The 14916-nt window shown below is 40.1% G+C and overlaps 1 protein-coding gene across 22 annotated transcripts in view; it reads left to right on the top strand.

Moving 5' to 3' along the window:
• Nucleotides 1-14916, top strand: part of LOC134551255 (poly(rC)-binding protein 3-like) — a 141647-nt gene that overhangs the window by 71189 nt on the left and 55542 nt on the right. For all 22 annotated transcript variants that reach the window (XM_063398728.1, XM_063398718.1, XM_063398799.1 and 19 more), the window contains exon 2: nucleotides 7515-7667. In XM_063398728.1, the coding sequence (XP_063254798.1) occupies nucleotides 7590-7667 (78 nt within the window). In that variant the 5' untranslated portion in view covers nucleotides 7515-7589. The remainder of the gene's footprint in view (nucleotides 1-7514; nucleotides 7668-14916) is intronic.

Here is a 14916-nt window from a genome sequence, read left to right as displayed (position 1 = left end):
CAGATACTTCAGAAAATTGCATTCAAATGGCTGCTTTCCTGAAGTCTTGCAATTGCCTATAAAAGTTGTTCTGTTATTTTTTCATCCCACTCTTTCTTTATCAGTTTCACATCTTTGGCAAAACTACTACTTCCAGCCATCTGTAGTAACTACAGAGCTTAGCATATGACAGATAAAGAGATTTTTACAATAATTAGTAAAAGGAGTACAGGGCTTGCTAATCTGTGTAACTGCCTTTTGTTAGTAGCTGTCAGCTGGTGGAATAATGTGTTGCTCTTTAATCCCCTTTGACTTTTGAGCTAATATTTTACCACTTAAAAAACCCCGCACAAACACGTATTTTGTATGTCTGCTTGTGTACGCAATTGCTACTCTCTTAGTGGCCCATATTCAGCTTACTTTTATTAGTTGTTATTTATATCTCCTTGAGCATGTAATTCATGAATTTCCTGAATCCTTCTTCTCTCTAATGTTTCTTTAAATTTCATTCTTGAGCTGTTCTTTTATCTTATTTTACCTTTTTACCAATAACCATTGTGCCAACTGACACATGCAGGCTTTGTTCTGGTAACACAAAGAATTAATTTTCTCATTTCTGGATTTTTGGACTCACACCAACTATCCCCCTACTTAAAATGGGCCATGATACAGTTTAAGGGAACCAGGACTGCAGATCTTATTCTCTTCATGAAAGAGTTAGAGATTAGCATTAAATCTATTTTGGGGATATAAATTATAAGGATGTGAATAAAATGTATAATCTTATTCCTTTGTGTAGAATCCTCTCTAGTAATTTGGGAGATGGAAGTGATAAAGTAGAAAGGTTGATACTGCACCTGCTTCTTTAGCTATTGTTCATTAATCAGGTTCTCCTGGTGAGGCTTCTGTGTAAAACTGGAGTGCTCCAAAGCCTGATTTCTCCTTTTGCAAATAGTTATTATTGGGAGAGAAATCCTTTGAAGAGTTGTCATTATCGTTACTGTTATGTTATTGTGGGCTTCCTTTGAGCTTTTTGTTTTTAGTAACCTCGCAACAATATGTTTTAGTAACAGTGGATGTCTTTCTCCTTCAGTTGACACAGGAACTGAAGAAGTGTATGTTTAGCAAATATCCAGTTGTCTTCTTTTGCTTCAGCTAAGACTGTAAATATTGTCTGATCGTTATCTCTTTTAATAATTTCTGAAAAAATGTTCCTTGAAACAAATTAATACAACTGCAGCTGAGCTGGTTTTGCTCTGGATTTCACCTAGAGTTGTGGTTGTTGGTTTTTGGCCATGGAGTGTAACTTTTGCCAGTGTTTTTTTGGGTAATTACACTGTTTAGTCCTTTGACATCCAGAAAAAAGTGAAAAGCCATAGATAATAGCTGCCTAGCATATCAAAGAGCTTTTAAGCAAAGTAGTCATCTCCTCGTTTGGTAGTATAAACCTTTCTGTGGCAGACAACTTATTTTTAATTTTAAGCCTTACTGTATGGCCAAATATGTCAACTCTACTGCTAATGTCACCAGTTCTCATCCTGTGGTCATTTTCTTACATTCTTTATCCCTTCCTGTATTCCCTCCATTTAAAATGAAAGACTAAAATCGTGTCATAAGTAGCATAAATCTGCCTCCAAAAAACTGCTCTGCTGAAAGCACAGGTTGCTTCTTCTCATTGTGATCACTGGTGATGTTTCTTCCAATTCCTGGGAGGTCTCCCTGCACCTGGAGTCTTCTGATCAAGGGGACTTAACTACAGCCTTTTCATGATTTCCTGTGTTTCAGTTTTCTCTGTTCTTTTTTATTCACTCTTGCTGTCTTTTTTCCTTTTTATTTTTTTTTGTAATACTTTTTTTTGGAGTTCTTGCTAAATAGATGAAACTCTGAACTATTTCCTCATAACAGCAGTGTGTTGCTGTCCAGTTTCCAGTTCTTCATAACTCATGATAAATCTCTTTGTTCATCTTCACATTGCTGATGTCTTAGTCTTCTTTTTCATGCCCCCATGTCTCTGCCCCCATGCCGCCATGGCTTGATATCTGCCTTGCTACTCCTCCTTTGGGATATTTCCATATATTATGAAAATGACATGTTGACTGTGAGAAACTGGATGTTCTCATGTTTCCCTTACAGGAGGTATCTTTTTCTAAACGTACAGATATATGGAAACTATATGACTGAGTTTAACCATCCTTATGTAAATTAGAAGTGGCTTCTCCTGAATGTCACTCACTATCATTTCCCCATTCTTTTATTTTTTTTTTTTCTTCCAGTGGAACAGCTGGAATTTGTTCTTTTCAGTTTCATCAGTAGATTCTTCCTTGCTTGCTTCATAATTACATTTTTCAGTTGGTGGTGATAAAGCATCATAATTAGGTTCAAGAGGTTTTTGTGCCCAAACACAGAGAATGCCATGCTGGGTGCTCTGGCCAGTTTCCTCTTTCCCAACAGCTCAGATTTAACAACCATAAAATCAAGATTTTTGTATAGCAGAGCAGGCTTTCTCCTTTAATATTTCCAGGTGGTTCTTGCTTCCACATAGATTTTTCTCACACTGTTCCCCGTATCAGCTATCTGAAGCTTCATTTCTCTCTTTTTCCCTGCCTTTCTCCTTCTCTCTCTTTTCTTTCCAGCACACCTCTGTGACTGTGCAGCTCTGCCCCACCTCACCCTGTGCACACTCTTTCTCTCCCTTCTCCCTTGCATCCCTCTGGATCTTAGAGACGAGCAGCTCTCTTGGCAAATTCTCAGATGTCAAATAATGTATTTGGGCTTTAAACTCAGAGATCAATTGCGTGATGTCTACCTTGGTACTATGTTGATTTTATTCATCTTTGGCATCCCTGCCTGCCGCTTTTTTATCCTGCATGCCTGAAGTGGTTGCCTTAACATGCATATTTTTTTTAAGCACTGTGCAGTGCTTATTCTTTGCAATGGCCTGCTTATTGTCTCAGAGGGAATTAGTAGGCTTGAGGGGTAGGAAGAAAGGGGGTCATGAGGTTGACTTTCTATGTCTCAAACTTCAGGCAGCCATCTCACACTATCCCCTCAGCCACAAGGATTCCTAACCTCCAAGTGTGCATATGTGGGGGTTGTGACACTGCCCTTCAGCTGTACAGTTCATCTTGTAGCTTTTATTAATTCACTGAAATCCCTAAGGAACTGTGTTCAGGTTTTGTAGTAGTCCGATGAACATGTGGCTTAGCTACTTATTGTTTTATTCACCTAATCTACCCACAATTGCAGAAAAGCTATGTTAAAAAATTGTATGTAGTAAATATTGAGCATATAGGACATGTGGGTTTATGCCAGCTTGAAACAGCTAATATTAAAAATGTAAAGAAACACACTCACAGATAAAAAGCATTTCCATATGATTCCACATCCATTTTGTTGAAGTTTTAAAAAGGTTGTGGTTTTTAAAATGCATTTGGATGTCTTTTTCAACTTGAAGAAAACTGTTCGCTTTTTACATGATAAACAGCAGTGGAAATGTCCACAGGACAATCAAAAAGCCCCAAAGGAAGCAAAGATCTGCAGTTTGCTGGGAACTGTCTGATGTGAGCTACTTTCCTTTGTTCTGTGGGCACGATAGTTTTTGCTTGTTACCTGGAGCTGCAGAGCCCCAGATTTCAGACTTTGTGCATTCTGGTCCAGAGTCCCAAGTCAGGAAGAGGATGTTGTCCAGCTGTCCTCCTGTTGTTGCTCTCTGCTGAAGGCAGGCTAAAGTGGAAGTACTCTCACTCTTCACATTTAGCCATGCCACTGACTCTGCCTCCCTGCACAGTACTCTCTGCTCACCTGTGGAGTCCCCTCACTTTCCTCTGGCACCAGGAAAAGTGTGAAAAACTGATTTTTTTTTTCAGTCTGAGACTCAACTCTCCCAGCCCCTAGGGTAGCCATGGGAGCTCACCACACAGAGCTTGGGAAAGGAAAGCCTTCTGTGTTCATCCTCCTGTTCGCTCACAGAGAGGCACACACAAGGCAGGAACATACTAAATTGTTCAAAATGCTGACTTTGCAAAGGAGATTGAAATTATTTTAGCAATTAAATAGTCACAATGCGCTTGTATATGACAGCAGTAGGTTTATAAATACATGGATGTCTTGCTGTCTGGTAGGAGGCTCTGTTGGAGAGAACCATTCTCTTCCTTGTGCCATGATCTGACATCTGCATGCACACGGAGATCAGCATGTTTGCAATGCTGTCTGCAGAAAAACTTGCTTTAATTAGTTAAAAATAACTTTAATTAGTTAAAAATAATGGAGCACAACAATGCATTTTATTTTAATCTGTCTTTAAACCCCAAACCCCCAGGTCATTAACAGTGCTGTAGGTTTACTTTGTAAAGGTGTATATGTTTTACCCAGAATACATGCACTCTCAGGACAACTGAGGCAAATGTGAATGACCTGGCATAGTAAAAAGTCTTCTCTCTTCATGGTGTAGGTATAGGTTTTAAATATTCTTCCTTAGCATGTGAGGCTGCCTTTTTGAATTAATTCCTTTTGTATCTCACACAGCTGCCTAACTCCTTGCAGGCACACACACTCCCAGCCCTCCCCCAGACATCTGTGCTGATTCTCAGTGCCAGAGTTTAAGCTTGTTGGAAGGAGGGACAGTGACAAAATCCTTCATAAAATCAGATAGCAGTGGGTTTTTTAACAGTATTTGTGGTGGAATTTAATTTCTAACCTCTGGGGCATTAAAAAGAACCCAAAAGGTATTAGCCTTTACTACTGATTTTTTCCAGGTTTTACTTGGAAAAGGTGAGGCTTGGGTGGAGATTGGTTTGTTGTTGGAGTAAAGATTTTCTTCCATATTTTTTTTCCAAAGTGATGCCATAGCATCCCAGTAGTAAAAGGCCATGGCAACGGTGAACCTGTTTATAGTCTGGGATTATTTTTCCCACTTGGGAATACATCTCATTAGAAGCACAACTGTACCTTCATTGCTGAATTTTGATCCACAGAGGTCTTACATAAGTTGCTTCTACTTGAAACACAGCTGTTCTTGAAATCTTCCAAGCATGCCCTAAAGCTGCCATCAATTTCTAGAGGTCTCAAATGGCCAGTGTTGCTGTCATACAGTCCAGAATGCCAAGGTCTAGGCAACTGTTTATGTACCAAAGCGCTTCTGTTCGGCATTTTGGGTTTGGTTGGGTTACCTTTGACAGATCAAAAAATGCTGGGCTGTCACAACTAGTGCATTTCCCTCAGCAAGGAGCAGATGAGCAGCATGAGACCATTTCTTTTCTCAGCCTGGGAACAGCCAATCATCTCCTCTACTCCATGCTCTGAACTTGTCAGAAGGGGTTGTCATGGTCATCTAGTTGCAGATTTTCCCTTGAGTCCTGGTCTAATCTGAAACAAGTAGAGTACAGCTGATACCTTTCTCTGCCATTCCCTGAGATCTGCCTTGGAACATTTTCCTGTCACCTTCTTGCATACACGATGCATCAGAGACATGGCCAGGCTGCTGCTGTTTTCTGCCTTCTCACCCAGGCACCTGGCTTCTTGTCTCCCTTTCTCCAGTGAGAGAAGGAATATGTAGTGTAAGTGATAAGCCAAGAAATGTGAAATAAATGGATTTGTATTAGTGGTTATGGTCTAGGTGGTGGAGCACATGATATTAAATACCCTGAGTCTGTGCTGCGTTAGGGGAAATCAAGAGGGTGGAAGGAAGAGTTTAGGCTGCTCTTTCACACTCTTTCTTTTCATCTCTCCTTAGGCATGTCTGCCACTTATTCTTGCAGCCACTGAAGGCACAGGAACTCTCAGTGGCCCTAGTATTCCTGCAGAGGCTTGAGAGAAAACTCTTCAAGTATATTTCCCAGGGGCAAAAACATCAGGAGTGGCTTGGCCACTGGCTGAAATGAGAAGTTTCGGCTTCAGAGTGACTTGGTGTGATGGTGTTCAGATAACACACACAGGGCAAAATGTGTAACAGGGAAATTTCAGTGAGCAAATTTAATCCACATAGAGTGGAGAACGTTTTTCCACACTAATATTAAATGTGTGAGACCACCACTTTTGGAGATGTATGGATTCAGGAAGGCACTAGACAAACTGATGGAGCTGTCCCCCAGTGGCTGTGGAAAATGCAGGTCTGGAGGAAATCTCCCAGGGTGTTGTGAATCTCTGGTTGCTGGCAGCTTAGCAAGTCAATGAGGAATCACTCCACACATTTCTTGTGCTCTTTCTTTCAGAATTGCTGTTGACTTCTCTCATGTATAACATTATCAGCCAATGTGGGCTTCACTTTGATGTAGTAAAGGGCTTAGTGGTTCTTAGGATAGAGTTTAAACAAGTGGTGAAACAGCCTCATGACACTTCTCGAGAGTTTTTAAGGGAATGATCCCATAGGTCCTTCCAGTTGTTTAGTCCCATGCCTGAGCAATCTTGGCAAGGGGAGAACAGCTTACCACAACAGTGAAACACTGTTGTACACTCCAAAACACAAAATGGGTGTCCCTAGGAGTGCTCATTATCCAGTGCCCTATTTATATATAGCGCAAGGCAAATTTTTGGGAAGCCCAAAGATACAAAGCTAATAGGGTTGTCACAGAGGATGGGTAAAAAGAAGGGATGGTTACTGAGAGGCATAACGTCTAAGGGTTTTATGCACTATGAGATAAGCCTGAAAAGGACGAAACTAAATAAGGAGTCACTAAGCCTTTTCTACTACAGAATTTGCCTGCCCTTGGTAATATTTCTTCCAGCCCACATTTTTGTTTGTGCTGATAAATGTCCTTGCATTAATAAACTCATAATGCAGCTTGTTTATCCCTTCAAAGCCAACCCTTGCAGCTTTCATTAGCATTTTAGGATATTTATGGCTTTGTAAATGACGGAAAATCTGCAATTTGTCATTAGGAATTAAGAAGAATCTTCCTTCCACTTAGGGCTGAAGCTCAGCTTTGGCCTTTGAGGGACAGAGCCACCTCTGGGCCTCATAGACAAAAACAAAGTCAGACAGTGCCCAGATTTACAACAGCAAGTGTCTCTTAGTTATTCAGATGTCTTTGATAATGTGTCATCCGCTGTTGCTGGCAGGGATCAGTGTTTAGGCTCAGAATTCATTTCTCTCTAGCTGGAGAGAAAACAAAAATATCTCTTCTGCAAGAGCAAAAAGAGAAGGAGGTAGTAACAAGGAGAGAAATGAAAATAGCACCATGTAAAAAAATGCATGTATAGATATATGTATATAGCATATACACACTGCAAAGGTTAACAAAGTGCTCTTCAGAAGAAAACGTATTTCACTCTGCTGTGTCCTGTACTTTCAACTTCGAAATACAGGAAGTTAAGAAAATTTTAAAGGTTTCAAAAGGGAGTTTATCTTGTAATTGGTGAAAGGCTAAAGAGTATAGGGAGGGATAATAATCAAAGGAGCCTTTTCAGCACTAAACTGTAGTCCAGAAAATCAAAGGAAGGAATGTTAATTGGTTTGTACAACATGATATTCTCAGTTCATAGTAGCTTCAGCCACTCAATGGTAGTTTTTTCTTTTTTTTCTTTCTCTCTCTCTGTAGGTTGATTAAGTGAATAGAAGAAATAAATAAAAGAAAAACGAAGCTACTTTCAAGTGTTGAAGATACAAGGCCAGGATGAACACGAACAACGGAAAAGTGTCTGAAGGAGGTCTCAATGTCACTCTTACCATACGCCTTCTCATGCATGGCAAGGTGAAGCATTTCCTGTTGCCTGTTTGTTGAGCGTGTGTGCAGCTACCAGCAGAGCCTGGCAGTAACATTGACAGAGGGTCTGCTCCTCCTCCACCTTGAGTCAAAAGCACCATTGCCACAGCCAAAAAATCATCCCTTGCCTTTCAGGGAATCCTGCTGAAGTTCACACTGCAGCCCAAGCTCACTGAAACAAACGCTGCCTGTAACGAAACCGTTTTGAGCAGATCCAGCGGCAAAAAATGAGTTCTCCCACTGATAGTGAGCCAAATTGGGCAGACCCTTGCAGGAGGGTGACCTGCTTACAGCTCAGCTTTCTCAGCATTTGCTGGGTTTTGCAGGGTTTTTTTAGGATACCAGACCATTGGCTCGTGTGAAACAATTGCCACAGAGTTACTGTCTGTTTCTATTGAATGCAAATGGGGCAGAGTTCTTCATTATTCTGGTGTAACATCTCATCAGAGCAAGCCCCCTGATGTGCCGGAGATTTGTCCAGGTCCCTGCGGGTTTGGGTTGGAAGGTTGACTCTCATTTCCTTTCTGTCCACTGCATCACTTAAATCATGCAGATAAGTGTGAAATCTGCACCATAGACAAAGTGCCAGTTCAGTATTCTGAGATTTAACAGTCAGGTCACTGCTTATTTCACATTGACAGATCATAAAGTGGGCTTTTAATTAAAAAACATGTTTCATAGGTTTGTTTGTATTATTTGCATCAGGCAACTCCAGGCATTTTCAGGCTTAATGAATGAATGTTATGGAAAGGAGGTGGTTTAGACTCTTTCTTAACAGAGAACAGTGAATATATAATGCATATTATTCTGGAGATCCAATTTGTATATATAAATCTAAAAAAATATTTTTACTCCTAGATTTTTATTTTCTAACTAAAATACTTCTGCATTTTATAATAGTGGATGTTTTCAACCTACGATATGCACACATGTGTGATATACCCATAGCACAAATAGGACACTAAGGTATCTCCCATTCCATTTTACTTATAAAGTGTCAAGGGGTACAGCTTAAGTTTGCAAATTAAAAACCTCAGGAATTAGGTTATGTCAGATCAAATTATATTTTCTCTCAGAAATGATCTAACCATTTTGTTTGATTTTTTTCCCCCTGAAATATTCAGCTTCAGGCAGGCATCTGGTGTGTAAATCTGCATCTTAAATAGGGATCTGTCAAACAAATTTAATAACACTCTCTCTTACAAAACCCACCTAAAATCTGTACACGTGTCTCTGCTCAAAATTAGGTCTTCAGGGTTGATTCTACTGGGTTCTGGTCCCAATCCATGAAAGCATTTGAACACATACTTATCCCAGTGGGTATAAACAGCCCTACTGGTTGCAGTCAAATTTCCATGTGCTTAGGTGATGGTGTTTTGAGCTATTTTAATCATTGTCAGACAGCTCTGCTCATTTCAGAATCATGCCTTTAAAGCAAAAATCAAGTATCTGTCATTTTCAGGACATGTTATTTAAACTGTGGGCTAGGATTATTGGGATTTTTGTAAATCAAAAGTGAAATCAGATAAAGTTCATTTTCTCTGTTAAATACAATTGATGGTGTGTGCAACCACTTTTAACAATAATGGATGTTATGTGTCCAACCTTCAATGCATATGTAGCCCCACGGGTCTATATTAAACCCACAAAAGCTACAAAGTTCAAATTTTACCTGGATCTATACCATGCATCCTCAGTTAACAAGGCACGAAGGGTATTCTGTTAGCTCCACTATGCTCTAATCATGCATCCTATTGTGCCTAAGTATTGGAAAAAGTACATTAAATCAGCATTTATTTGGTGATAAAAGTCAGACTCTTTCTGTTTCTTTGATGTCATTTCTGTGATTTAGAAATAATACAGAGAAATGAAGGATGTCTGAATCAATACGAACTCAATGTAAGAAGGCAGTCTGAAAGCTGTATGTGCCTCTGGAAAAGAAGAAACACATTTCTAGACTCTTCCTTGAGATTTGTTGCAGTAATGACATCAGTGGAAATTGCTGATCTCTAATTAATATTTCTAGACAAAACAGTTTGTCTAGAAGAAGACAGTGATCTGTAAATAACTGGTCATAACATGAGAGAGAGGAGGGGAAATAAAAAGGTTTTTAAAATACCAGAAGCAAACTAGATTCAGTTACTTTTTAAATTAAGATAATTTTAATGGTTTTTATTCATGCCTTACGTGGGAAAATGAGGACCTCTCCCCACTAACTCTGTGTCTGAACCATTTTGCACAGGGAAGGCCTTTGTGCTTTGTGTTGTGTGCATGCACTTTGATTGGAAATCCATAGCTTGTGCTACTGTGTTCGCTTATCTTGACTGTAAGTCCTGCAGACGTAGGAAATTTTCAGCGTGTACTTTTCATGTGATTTGTATAGAGGCTTTAAGTCAAGAATGGACATCTTAATTAGGCAATTAAGGTAAATTCTATACTTGCAGAAAAATTAAGATTTTTATGAGTAGACAGACCTGTGCGAGATGGTAATGAATAAAAAAACCACCACAACAAACAAATTATGTGGGAAAAACAAACAACATGATCCTGTGGTGAAAGGAAAAGAGCTAGGATGAATCCTGAGCTCTGAGAGAACCAGGCCCAGTGTCTCCCCAGTGCAGGTAGGACACCCTGATGAGCACCTTTGCTTTATGTTGCTTTGAGGAAAGGAGCGTCAGCGTGTCCAGCTGAGCTCCTGCAGGGCTTTGTGCATTCTCTGGCTGAGGAGGCTAGGGTGGCCCCCGGGAGCACAGCCACTCAGCCACAGCATGGGGCAGCCAGCTGGCAACAAGGCAAAGCACAGCCTTGATATTCTCATGGCAGAAAACGTGGTGTTAAGGGAGGGCAGCAATTTTCTTATCAGTGGAAGTGGAAAAAGAATTTGTGCGAGCCCTGCAAAAAGCCAATGACTGTGAGGTATAAAAGGTTAACCTCAGAGTAACCTCAGTGTTTCCAGGGCCTGGTATGAAAGGTGTCCTCCTGAGCTGGGACTTCAGAGATTTTTGCAGTGATGTAAGATGAAAGACCTAATTTTCATCTTGTGCCATGTTGCATCAGTGAAAAAGTTATGGTAGTGTTACAGCCCTGAAGAGAAATCATGAGCAACACAAAACATTTGTCACATTTTCTTGTGATGAATTAGGGGGCAGGTGTTGGTGAGGATGCTGCAAGGACAGTGCTTAGGCATTCCTTGCATCCACAGAGAAACAACTGTCAGTGTTTGTAGGAAATCTCAAAAGCAAGATTAGGAAAAACTTGTTATGAGGATGTGTGAGGAGGGGAGGAGGCTTCACAAGCATGCTGCACCATCCATCACTGAAGGTTTCTAAGGACAAGTCAGACAAAAGTGAATTCATCCTGTAAAGCTGCACTTCACAGGCACTGCAGCCTCTGCTGCTCAGCACCTTTCTGACTGAGTTACCTGAATGCTGCTCCAGAGAGGTCAGAAACAGAAGAACCTTTTGGAGGACATGCAGTTGGATATATAGAATATGTTAAATAATGCAGATACGCATTTTCATTCTTTATTAATGAGAAAAATGCGCCACATTAAGAAATAAAGCTGTTTCATACATTTCAGTAGAGAAAAACAGAGAATGTGAGTTGAGACTGTTTACAGTGCCCTACTTTTGTATTTTCCATTTGATTCTTGCTGTTTCTTGAAGTAAAATAAGTAAAATCACTGTGTAGGAAAGAGATGTGAATGAATATGGGTATTTTATTGTCTTTGTCTACTTCAAAAGTATAATTTCTGAGCAAGATTGGAGTATTTCAGAGACTGCAAGATTTCTGCTTCCAGCAAAGGCAAGAGTAGCAATATTTGTCCAGATCAGATCACTATTTTTGAAGGGTGTAAAGAAGACAAATGCAGTGCATGTGCATTCATGGGCAAGCAGCCCCCAGCCATCAGAGCCCTCTGTATGGAGAGGCAGAGCTCAGACCTCAAAAGAGCTGTATCTTTTACTTTTTCTTCCTTTCTAAATTTTTGTCAAGACAAAAATTCTTTTGGCTGTTTGCGTGTCATAGGGTATAGGTGTAGAGCTCCATGTTTCTTACCATTCCTTGCTCATCTTTTGCTGAATTTTCTGTTCCCATGACTTGTGGCTGATTTTTTTCTCCTTGCTCACTGCCACAGGTAATGAGGTCGAAAGACTGAAAAATTGTAGCCTTGCCCATAGGTATCTGCCAACATATCTTAGCACTTGACATCTGCAGTGGTCTTGAAATAGGTTTGGTCAGTTCATGCCCAGAAAGAAATAACTGTTGAAAAAGCACCTATTTTGTCTATATTGGATAATGATTACATGATTTTGGACTGTTTTGGTTTTGTACACCGCCAGTGTTAACAAGCTGATTAAGACTCTGGAGACTCAACATTAAAGTTTAATTTTAGATGTGGATTGCAAAGAGACTATGCCAATAGAAAGGTCTTAAATCTCAGGAAAGAGCTTAATGGAGATTTAAAAGCCAGGTCCATGAGGTGGAACAGGAGAAAATGTTCAAATGGGCCAGCACAGAAAGGGCAGCAGGTCACAAATCCACAATGAGATCCACCTCCCTCTCATAGTGGTGATGCAAGAATCTCTGCTTCCTCCCTCCTGCACAAACCTGCAGGAGAAACAATACATTGTTTCCAAAGGCACTGTGTGAACGTGTGCATTGATGAAATCATACTGGGTGCAGTGAAGTCTGCAAGAAACCAAAGTAGAATATAGTAATGTATTGAGTCTGAGGAATCTTTTAGAGAAAGAGAATGCAGTTCAGCAATAAAAACCAAAATGGATTAATGAAGTCAGATGGTTAGGAAGAACAAGGAAATAATGTACAGGTAGTATGAAGGAGTGAAGGGAAAACTGGCAGGGAAGCAGGACTCTTGCCAAATACTGAGAGGTGTAAATTGGAGAGCTGAGGCAATTAACTGGAGAAGGTAATTTAGAAGATACATGTTTAGTGACAGAAGGAAATCTGGAAAGCATAAAAGGCTAAAAAGCATCAGACGTGGCAGTGTCTAGAGAGTGGCACGTTTGGGATATGCTAAGTTGGAGAGGAAAGCTATTTCAGTAAAAGGGTGTGCAGTTTTGGATGTATGCTGTTGGTGCATCATGGAGCAAAGAGAAGGTATAATTGTTCTTCTGGCAGAATCACACCTGTGGTTCTGTGCTCAGCAGCAGGTGCCACATGCCTGAGTGATAGTGAAGACTGACAGAGGGGGAATTCACCAAAAAATAATAAAAGTTTTAGGAGACTGAGAAGACTGTGGCTAGCTTTCTTCAAACATTCTCATAAATACATGGAGAGAATAAATGCAAATGTTACAGAGTGTAGTTATTTTGAGTGCTGCAAGTGCTTGTGGCTGGAAATAATGATATAAATACTGTGTTGAAAATAAAGCTAATAAGGGAATACCAAGAAAAAAAATCTGGTATTGAGACTTTCGTTATGTTCTGTAAGTTTCCCATGCAAATTTTAAACATGCCCAGTAAAGAGTAGCACATGGACTATTAGATTGTATAATCTGCATTGACGGAGGAAAGATATGATGAGTGACTGGAGCTTTTCTTTCTGTGATACCAGTTACTTAATTATACATTTCTCATTCAGCAGCAGTGAATTAGAAAGATGTACCTGCTGTCAAATGATTGGATTTGGACAAAACCCTATGAGTGCCTTAGTTTTTAGGCACTAAATTTCCAGTACTTCCAGCTTAATTTTACATTCCCTGAGGAACTCAGGGTATCTGAGTTCAAAATTATTTCAGGAGGATCAGTGGGTGACTTGTGGCACTGGAAGTACTGGTTACAGTGATTTACATCCAGCTTCAATGGTGACTTCCAGACATGTTGGTGATTGCTTTTTGGTGCTATATACAGAATTTTTACAAGAAAAAGAAAGAAAATCTAGACTCATAAAGTGATGGCTTACACCTAACACTCAAATACAGAATAAAATCATTAGGAAAAATTGCCTTTTTTGTTAGTACAGATAATACCATTTTAGCATCAGGGATTTCTTTTAGTGGCCACTTTTTTGGTGCCTGCATAGTTACCTCCCTGAAAGACCATAAAACAAGTGCAGAAATTAACAGTCCCCATCTTAAAGGTAATGACCTTCTCTTTTTCCTTTCCTTTTTTTTTTTTTTTACTTATTGAAATACAGAATGCCACAAAGTAACTTTAGGAATCACCTTGTCAGGAATAACATCCAAGCCATAAAATGCCAATCAAGCCAGTGTTTGTTCTGTTCTTTCCAGTTTCCACAAACACTGTCAGGGTATTATGAGGATTGACTGTTCTGCCTATTGCTATTATAGTTCCTGTTTTGTTTGCTTGCATTACTGTGATACCGGAGAGCCCTGGTCATGAAACAAAACTCTGCATGCAGATGCACAACACAAGATGGATCTCTTCTCAGTGTTTTTGTAGGAGCAGCCAAGATATTTTCAATAGCCTCAAAAATCAGCAGAAAGGACGAGAGAGAGTTCCTCCAGCCCCTGGGCACTCTCTGCTCCCCAAAACAATCTCCATAGCTGAGTGTTCCCACTTTTACCAAACAAAATCTCCTCATCGGTGTGACTGTAATGAACTGAGATTGCAGAAGACACACGCCCTACTCAGTGCTGCTGCTTCAGCATCACAGGTGCTGGGACAAGCACAGGGACAGAACTGGTTTTTATGTTGGTTTTGGCAGGGAAGACTGGGAGCTTAGGTGGGAAATTGAATGTAAGCTGGCTACCCATCTGCTATCAAAAAGCAAAGAAAAAATGCCCATTGGCACAGCTGCCCAAAAAAATGTTAGATGTACTTGAAGAAGATGCAAAATACTGGAATCTCTATCAGAAAAGCCATTATTTTTATATTTCCTAAGACACTACCATATTTCTTAGCATAAGATCTGCCTCAGTAAGGGAGGCTTTGGAACTCAGTGCCTTTCTAAATTAGCATTGTGGGCAGACAGTGGCTACTGAAGCATCACCTAGAAACATGAGGCCTCCCATGTCAGTGAGGCTGATCCCACATAATCCCAGAACACAAATCAGATTCTCAGTTTATCCAAGGTAGCCATTTTTTCTCTGAGGCTGACACATTATGTCATGATTCCAAAAACTGACTTTTCTTCCAGTCTTTAAAAAGGGTTGATGCCCCACACGCTCCATGCAAGCATTTTGTTCAGAACATCTTTGTGGAACATGTGCTTGGAATCTTCCACGCAAGCATATTTGTCCTCGGGTGATGGTGAA

This window comes from Prinia subflava, chromosome 1 (assembly GCF_021018805.1).
Source record: "Prinia subflava isolate CZ2003 ecotype Zambia chromosome 1, Cam_Psub_1.2, whole genome shotgun sequence".
In the NCBI taxonomy this organism is placed as follows: domain Eukaryota; kingdom Metazoa; phylum Chordata; class Aves; order Passeriformes; family Cisticolidae; genus Prinia; species Prinia subflava.
Note: the sequence above shows the minus strand (reverse complement) of the source record. Positions and strands in the feature narration are given on the sequence as shown.